General features: G+C 42.0%; 2 protein-coding genes across 6 annotated transcripts in view; one reads left to right on the plus strand and one right to left on the minus strand.

The window, feature by feature from the left end:
- nf1b (neurofibromin 1b) overlaps positions 1–9532 on the plus strand; it is a 112878-nt gene that overhangs the window by 64242 nt on the left and 39104 nt on the right. The gene's annotated exons all lie outside the window — the stretch shown is intronic.
- On the minus strand, positions 1883–5890 carry LOC118824836 (oligodendrocyte-myelin glycoprotein-like). Its single transcript, XM_036595267.1, has 2 exons — positions 5656–5890; positions 1883–3390 (listed from the first exon to the last, which is right to left on the minus strand). Exons 1-2 carry the CDS (start codon positions 5811–5813, stop codon positions 2142–2144), a joined length of 1407 nt encoding a protein of 468 aa, XP_036451160.1. The 5' UTR covers positions 5814–5890; the 3' UTR covers positions 1883–2141.

A 9532-nucleotide genomic window follows, 5' to 3' on the forward strand; every position in this document is an offset into this window, starting at 1 on the left:
CTGACTTGCCTAAGCTGGAAGAGGCTCAGACTTTCACTACACTAAATTGTTGCCTGGAGATCTGCAGCCTGTGTAGCTATATGGGCCTGTTTTATTGGAAGAATCATTAACTTAGTATCGATGCTGTAATCTAGGGCTATAAAAGTGCATCAGTACATCTGATGCAGATTCAACCTACTGATTGGCAGTCATTCGTCATTTTTTTTTTTTCTTTGCTTAGACTTGAGATCACTGTCCTCATGATTTCCTCATCATTTTTTAATGTAACTTTTTTTAAGGCAGTTTTTTGTGTTTACTAAGTTCTTACGTAGCAAAACAAGAGTTCAGAGATCAATATAATCAGCTACTACAAACGTACAATGGAGTCCAAAAGTCTTGATCTTGGCGTTAGGGTCACTTAAAGGGCCCATACCTTGGAAAAACTGGAATATTTTACATTTAAACCTGAACAAAAAAAAAGTATAGCCAGTGGAACAGAAGCCCAAACCCACTTCGACTCGGCTCAACTGCTACTGTTAAATTTGAAACCTGTACCCACTAACAGAAGTGGATTATCCCAGACACGGGATTTAGGGAGCAATTCTAAACACAGCTGTAGACTATGGGAGAGAGAGCGAAAGAAAGAAAGAGAAAGAATGCATGAGAGTGAATAAATTATATATAGTCCTTCAGATAAGAGCAATTCTACTACACAGATTACTTATTAGAAAACAAACCCAAGCCCAACAGTGTAAGTAAAACATTGGCCCAAAACCTGTTTTATTTGACTCACTCTGATGGGATCTAGCAAGGCTACAGTGTGGTGGTATTGTTTTATGTCGATATTGTAGAAGATTGGTGTAAAAAATTGGAGGTGCGGAAGGAAGTAATTTGAACAGTATGTCACACCTTTTTATTAGTTGTGTTGTTCATGCAGTGCTGAAGGTCTTCGACTATAGCCTCTTGCCTCTGCTTCCCGCTCTTTCATATGTTTTGGAGGGTTGGTTTGTTTTCTATGTGTTTTTGTTTTGTTTTTTCTTTCTTCTCCTGTGATTCATCTTAAGATGGCTTTTCGTCCACTAGGGTCTATGGTAGCTGCTGTAAAGGACTGTTTAAGTGTCTGTAGAAAGAAGAGCTTTTTAGCCATATTCCCATCACATTATTATGACTGGTTATAGTATTTTCTACTCTGCTCTGATAGTTGGTACTTTTTTCTGCTGTTAGCCTAAGCACTCTTTGAATTGCATGTCTGACAGCTGTTTTCATCGTGCTCCATTGTACTTAAGTCACAGTAATTATATTGTCATAATGGTGCTGAAAGTAGTGCTGTTATAATCGCCCCATCAGGCTGGTTCTGTGATAACTTGATCTCCCTTTAGAGATACAGAGCCGTTATATAATACATATGGCTCTTAGGCAGCTTACAGTATTATTTTTTCTTTTAGAATGATGCCAGCTCCTTGCTATAGGAAATAATGTAAACGCCCAACCCTCATCTGCTACGCACAAATCAAGATCTCTTGCTCCCCCTCCTGGTGTTCTTATAGACCAATTCCATCAGTGGATTATCCTAAATTGGTAATCATTCATGCAGCTCTTTCTGCTTAGTGATTGTCCAAACGTTGGTACACATTGTTTAATCAATGTCCATGAAACACTTTTTTGACTGCAAGCACAGAAGTGAAAGTCTGTTTTGAAATAAGAATGCAGATTTCCATCATGACAAATATACAAAATGTATTTAATTTCCATTACCCATACAACCAGAGCCATGAGTAAACTACAAAGTAGTGGTCATTAGAATACAGATGTCATAGAAAGACTGTTCTTGTGTTGATTAGTGACTTTAGAACATTGTTTTTTTTTTTGTTTTGTTTTATATGAAGCTGTAAATTTGCTTTATTCCAAGTAGTTGGAATGCAGTCTTAAAATGCTAAGGAGAATTTAAAATGGAGAGCTCTCCAGTGACCATTGTCTCCAGTGACCATTTAATTTAGTGTAAGACTGTGCTACCTATATCTGGGAAATGGTCTCAGTTTTTCGTTCTAGAGTAAACAAACATGTATGCCAGCAAAATAATGAGCAAAAAAGCAGCTATTGAGGGCAAGCATTATGTAAAATGCTAGTGTTTTCAGATGAATCCAGGATAGAAGCTAAGCCTCTCACATGACTTGACCAGTAGTTATCAGAAGTAGCAGAGACATTGCAAATAAATCCCCCGAGCTGTGTCCTGGACTGGCATTTCTGCCAAGCCCTTGGTTGGCCCTCTTGACACTCCGTGTGCGAAGAGTGGTTGTCCTCCGTGTGCTGGAAGTGAGGACTCTGCTGGTGGTAAAGAAACTGTCCGTAGTGAGAAGGTCATCTGCCGTAAATGGTACATCTGTAGGTGGATAGGAGTGTAGCGTGGAGAGGTCTTCTGAAGTGGAGGTCAAGGGGAAGCCATGCTTGAAGGCATACTCATCTGGCCTGCTGGAGGCTCTTGCTGCTTCCCTGGTGTGATGTGGGATGGTAAGTGTTTTCTCAGCCCAATAGTGCGTGGACACGCCCTGCATTTGGGCCGTCCCGAATGGAGAGAGTGTGTACGTAGCAAAGTGCCATCCCCCCGTCCTGGCCAAGTGGGCCTCCCCGCAGATTGGCCAAGTGTGGCACGGGCAGCCCAGCACACGAGCCGAGGTGTGCCTGGCCCAAGCCAACAAGTGACTAATGTTGGCCTTTTGTTCACAGGCCCATGGGTTATCTCCAAGCGTGATGAGCCTCAAACCATGGAGCTTCTCGAAGGCACCCTCGCTTACCGTGGAGAAGCGGTTAGCATGCAGATAGAAGCAGGCCAGCTTGGGCAAGCGGTCCAGTGACTCAGGCAGGATCTGCACGAGACTGTTATGGGACAGATCCACCATCTCCAGGTTTTGGGGCATGTTGGTAGGCACGGTCCAAAACCGGTTGTGGCTGAGGTTGAGGGCCTTCATGTTGGGCAAGGTGTTGTTTATGAAGACCACTCGCTCCAGCTTGTTGGCCGACAGATCCAGGGTCCGCAAGTTCCAGTGGTAGGCCGTGTCGTTTTTCTCCAGGAAACGGATGCGGTTGCCAGAAGCGTGGATGTCCCATAGTGAGCGGGGCAGGGAGGCGGGCAGGCGGGACAGGCGGTTGTTGGAGATATCAAGTGTGCGGAGGTGCGTGTAGGGGCTGAGGTGGTGGTCTAGATCAGCCAGCCGGTTATGGGACAGATTGAGGGAGTAGATGTTCAACTGTAGGCCGACGGGTAGGTGTCTCAGGCCCCTCCAGGAGCAGTCCACCTCCCTCTGGCTCTCGCTGCAGGAGCACACCGAGGGACAAGCTGCATTGATGCCCAGCAGTGACAGTAGAAGCAGTAAGCAGGACAGTGGAGCGCATTTGTACATCTTCGCTGCACACCTGTGCATACATAGAGGGGAAACAACGCAGAACAGTGAATGACCCATGTCTTGAAATCTTACCCACAGCATAGAATTCAGTAATGTGCTGCAGCATGTGCTATATTTAAAGAAAGTTCAGCATAAAAAGGCTAATAAAAGATTAGTGTCCTGCTAGCTGCATGCCTGAATTATAATGCACTTATCTCGAACTGTGTCTAGTTGTTAAGTAATCTCATATAGGTATGCTTAAGTGATTTCTGATGTGGTATGACAATATCTCTAAAAATGGAAAATTAACAATTTGAGCAGTTTGCATGGTACTTATTGTTTTTTGTTACTTAGCTGCTTTAACCTTGTAGTTTCACTGCAAAACTAAAGCACACAACAGCAAATATCTCTTGGCTGATCCGCTACAGTAAGGGGGTAAGGGGAAAACACAGCAGAGATTCTTTCAAATATTGCATGTCCTTGCTTGGATTGTCTTTTAGCCTGCTGTGGTTGTTCGTCAGGATGCTGATGCAGTTGCCAGAGGCATGGATCTCTGTTCATCTGCTCAATTCATATCAGCTGCCTTTCACTTATTTCAAAAACCATTTGCTACGGCCCTGCTGTTGTCTGGATGGATTCCAGGTGATGGATCATTACAGATACTCAAAGGACACTTCAAAAACCCAGCTGTGTTGCAGTTCTTGCTGCACTCGGGCTAGAGCATCTGCTACTACACCCCATTCAAAGACATGATATCTTTTTACTCTTCCCATCAGTCTGTTTCAGCACATTTAGTGTATATTGTAATGATTTTATCAGCTAGGGCCTAGAATGTAGTACAGGATGTACTTGCACTTACGTTAGGGGGCGGTGTTCAAACTAGAATGTACAGAACACAGAGGAAAGTCTTGCAAAAAGATAAAAAGCGAAAGCCCACTTCATGTCCACTCATGACGAATTCTTATGATATTTGTGCCTTTATACCTGCATGGACAAGACTTTGCGCTTCATGAATGATATAATTCATGGTCCTTATTAAACAGAAAACTAGTTCTGTTCTACATAGGCGCTTAGCAGTAGGTATAGGCTTGAAACGATTGCCCAATCTTTAACACAATCTACTCTGCCAATAGACAATGCAAGACTGTTTGTGTAAGTGCAGAACTTTATTGCGACCGATGAGAATTTGCAGTGCAAATTTTATGTATGAATGGCCAGTGCAGGCTGGCTGTCCTTGGCCCCCAGAAAAATCTACATCCAGTTTATTCCACCATTGCAGACAACGTCAAAAATTAAACTTGAACTCTTAAAATCGAACTGCTAACGGAACTTTTGGCTGATCTCGAGCCACCATCGCCGCTGGTGGTGAAGTAATGTTCCGCTGCTGCTCCAAAACAATGGAGTATCCGGTTTGTCACCAAGTGTCTCTTGCCAACGTGCGAATACAGGATTAGGTTTGTGGAATGGAGTATCGGAGTGATCTTGAAGCGAGAGATAGCACTGCCAAAACTCCCAAAGCACTGAGCAAGCCACTCCTTCACTCCTCTACCTCTCCACACCGCCCACAGACCCTGCTTGACGCACTACAACACAGATTCACACATGTAGCTCACATTTTGGAGGCATGCATGTTGTGGCCTCTGTGAGCAGCCTTACCCTTAAACCCCATCTCTGCATCTTGACATGCATCTTTGCAGCAGTATCATGCTTTATGCCTTACACATGCATGCACACACAGAAATGCACACAAAACTGCAGAACACAGCAGGTGTGTATATCCCTCATATGTCCATGAATGTGACCAATGTGATGGGTTGGTTTGTGGTGGACTTATAAGAAAGGGCCGTTTGAACGAGTTCCCTACTCCAAGTTTTCTCTGCTGTTAATTGGTCCGTGTCTTGCTTTGCCGTGCAAGTTATTGATTGGAGGGCTGCTGTCTGCAGAACAGCTGTAGTAAGCTGTCTACATGCATGATTAGGAGAACGGCACAAAGAAAACGATGGCTTTGCCAAATACATCGCTTTGGATTGCTGACCAACAAATTTGTTCATGTCAATAAACCTGATCTGTGCATTATAAAGAGATTTGATTTCATAATTGAGCACTCCACTGCAGTACTAATCGCCCACCTTCTCCCCTTTATCCTGTCAGTTCTCCGCTCCTTTTTAGCAGGCTCTTTAAACTGCAGGTCTAATTTTGCTCCATGTGCGATTTGGTTTCTTAACAGAACCCTTCGCTCACCATGTGTATTCCTGCCTCGTCTCACAAATGCACAGCTGCATCGTAGATCACTCACCTTCTCCTCATCATCATTCTCCTGTCATTTCTCCACTCCACTTTATCTCTGATCTCTTTCTCTCCTCGTTTTTTTAAAAAACTTTTGTCCAGCTCCTTAAACTGCAGGTCTAATTCCGCTCCGGTTCTGTCTCTGCGAGAGGTTACTCCGGTTTCCATGCACAATGGTGCAGTGAGAGAACATGTGAACCCCTGAGTTGCTCCAATGCAGCACCGGCAGCCTCCGGACTTGCACTACCAGTGGAGCAGTGGGGTGTGTGTATGTGTGTGAAATGTGAAAGAGGGAGGGGGTTGCAGAAGGAGAAAGAAACGCAGTGTAGAACAGTCCCTACTGGCATGCTGGTGATGGAGAGGCAGAAAAAGTGCTGACTTCAGTGTTTCTACTTTAGGATAACCCCCTGATTCAGATGATATCCCCCCTTCTTTCTTTATTTCTTCTCTTTTTAATGGCTGTACAAAAACTTCTCGAGCACGTAGCACTGGTACTATAAAACTATTATGTGATAATATCAGTAAATGGAACAAATTGTCATTTCTGTGTGAAAAACAAGCACCATTTAAAAGGTTTGTATTTTAATGTTCATTCTACAGGTAATTCATTTTCTCCACAGTAATTCATATTCATAATGGGGGCACTTTTAGCGTACAAGTAGTGCTTTTCTGTATCTTTTGAACATGGGGAAACCCACACATGCCGTAATGCACATATCATTAGAGTAATTTCAAAACGGGAAGCGACATCACTTATTGTCTAAAGACAAGGTTCACTCTTACTATGTGATTTTTTTTATTTTTTTTTTTCCCCCAGTTCATCTTGAACTAGACTAAAGATAGCATATAGGCTAAAGATGGCAAAGGCAGTAGGCACAGCGAGGGGGCCTCAGCTTCTGAATCCAGAGGTTTTTGGCTGACTTTCAGCAAACGGTCAAATCTAAAATCATTGCTGTCGTTACGTATGACATCACAGCCCCAAAGCAAACAACTTCTGGACATTTTGAACATTGTGAAGCCCTTTGTTCACAAATAACTGGATTTCTTCTATGGCGGTTGAATTACTTGACTACAGCGACCATAAACGCTAGAACTTATCCTGCGTTGTATGTCCCACCACTATATGCCTGAGCAGGTGACTTGAACATTTTGTTTGATAATGCACATGTAGCCAGAATAGTTCACTACAACTTGAATACACCTTCCATGATCAGTTGGAGTTTACTGATTATTAGAGTGTAGTTGCATACAAAGGTCTATCGCATATTAGCATGACTGTAATTTCTTGTCAAACACAAGGCCCATGGGCCAATTTAGGCTGTGGCACAATCCTATTCGGCCCGCAAAATTATTTTAATTTCCTTTTAAAATTAGTCCATATCGCCATTGCACTACGTTTCCCAGCATGCACTGAAACGTAATGTGCGCTCCCACCCTCCTCCCCAAAAAGGATCTATGTGACAGTGCCACAAAAAAAAAGATGCCAGGTGTCTAGAGGTTTAACAGTTATCTGCAGCTAATGTCGTCTGCTGTTTTATATGAAACAATTTGTTTTTATTTAAAATCATTTTTTGAGGGCGGCACGATGGCGCAGTGGGTAGCGCTGTCAAGCACAGCAAGAAGGGCCTGGGTTCGATTCCCGGCTGGGTGACCAGGGTCGTTTCTGTGTGGAGTTTGCCTGTTCTCCCCGTGTCTGCGTGGGTTTCCTCCGGGTACTCCGGTTTCCTCCCACAGTCCAAAGACATGCAGTCAGGCCGATTGGACATGCTGAATTGTGATTGTGTATGTCTGTCTGTCTGCCCTGCGATGGACTGGCGACCTGTCCAGGGTGTATCCTGCCTTCTGCCCAATGACAGCTGGGATAGGCTCCAGCACCCAGAAGGATAAGCGGTTTAGATGATGTATGATGTATAATTTTTTTAATCATTCAAGTATTCAGTGCCAATTTTTGCTGTTGTAGTTTTGGCATATTTTGAATAAACATGGCAAAATGTTAAGTAAAAATAAGATAAAAACACAGCTGGTCCACAGATTTGTTGAGATTTTTTAATGTGGCCCTTCTAGTGGTTGCTGTTCTAGCACATGCTGTGATATTTTTGCATTGTACATTTTTTAATCAAATGTTTTGATATTAGAAAATGTATAGTTGAGCAAGAAAATATTCAAAACCATGAAAATAAACACAATAGGCTTTTCTGAACAGAGCTTACTCCAACCACACAGCACCATTTATTATAACAAATGATCAAGAGAAGAATGTTTCAGATCAGCAGCTACATATTGCAATTACAATATATAAGATAATAGAATCAGGTTAGTGAGGCCTCGATGGGTTAAAGATTGGTGTGCATTATTTTTTGACAGAAATGCTTTGTTTGTTGAATCAAGTGTGCCTTGATTCATTAAGAACACAAAGAAAGTATCTGGAATGCTCACAGCACACAATATTTAGTAATTGGTTAGAGGCTCATTTGTATATTGCAACCTTCTGTGGTGTTGGCATTGGTCAGTATTGTGATAATGATCTGTACTCTTATTGTATATGATAGGACCCAGCTGGTATGTTAGTTGGTGGATAATATCCGATGATAATGGCGACCCGCAGTTTTATTGGTACGACGAAGTACTGACTAACCTGAAACACAAAACACCATCATGCACAGGTAAATTGTGCGCAGACCTAACCTCTAACATGAGAATAGCACATATTAACACAAAAAAAACAAACATAACTTAAAAACACTACATAATACATGGTTTGCCAACACATTGCAAGCTGTAAATAGCTTTGAACAGTTGCGCACAAAATCATAATATTTAAATCATTAAATCATCAAAACCAAAAAAGGTTTCCTTAATGCCTGTTTTGGTAGTGACAAATCTTAACACTCGGATTTTTCAGATTTTGAGACACATTTACTTCAAAACAATGGGAATCTAACAGGGATTCAGTCTCACTGCCTGCTCTAAAATGCAAGCATGTGGCTTAAATAAGGCTCCACCTATGAACAAACACAGTTTTGGTAGTGACATCAATACGTGGGACAGCATTTTTACTTTTTTTTTTTTAATTGAACTCATGTTTAATCTAAATCTTTCAGCTTCACTTTCAAAGATCTTTAAACAAAAAACTAAATATTGATGAGGAAAAATTTATTTATAAAAGTTGAAATTTAGGGTTTGGGATGGTCTCCTCCTTAAAAAACAAGAACCTTGTAGATAATGATTTTTGTATATGTTTAGCTTATTACTATATCTGCTAATACCTTTGGTTTAAATAGATCAATGAATTGTAACGTAATCCTTGTAATAGTGTTTGTTTACTCTCACACTGTTGGGGGTTAATGAACACATGAAACACACTGGTACGTTTTTAATGCCATTTAAAATTTTTCAATTTTAAATCAGTTGCCTATTTTCATAACATCGGAAGTACATCGAAGGTAAGAGCCTACTTAGCACTGTACGGCATGCGTAATTATGGTACGGTATTTTCGTGTAGCATTCAAATACAGCGTGAGTAAACTTGCCTGCTTCACATTATTTGCAACATAAAATTACAACCCAGCCTGCCAAAATAAATACCATAAATTGGCCAGTTGCAGATTCCATGTTTTGAGCAAACATCAGCTGGTTGCAATCTTGGTCAGTTCCAGTTGTCCCTAGTAAATATGTATCGCAGTCACTAGATATCGGTACTTTGTAATCTTTTCACACTCATCACGCCAGGCAGGTAGACATGTGTAAAGGGAAGTGTGTGTATGTAGGACAGAAAGGAGAGCCAGGGGCGGAAGCTCTGAATGGCTTTTCATTGGCACTTTGTCTCCTGCCTGCTGCTCTGCTGGAAAAAAAGCATTCTTTTGAGGCTCTCTGAGGGAGCCCGGCAG

The sequence above is a fragment of the Colossoma macropomum genome, unplaced genomic scaffold, assembly GCF_904425465.1.
Source record: "Colossoma macropomum unplaced genomic scaffold, Colossoma_macropomum, whole genome shotgun sequence".
In the NCBI taxonomy this organism is placed as follows: domain Eukaryota; kingdom Metazoa; phylum Chordata; class Actinopteri; order Characiformes; family Serrasalmidae; genus Colossoma; species Colossoma macropomum.

Coding starts and splice junctions, on each gene's coding strand:
- LOC118824836 (XM_036595267.1), bottom strand. CDS start 5,813: ATGGAAACCGGAGTAACCTCTCGCAGAGACAGAACCGGAGCGGAATTA. Junction 3,391..5,655: donor AGAATGATGATGAGGAGAAG/GTGAGTGATCTA, acceptor ATGTATGCACAG/GTGTGCAGCGAAGATGTACA.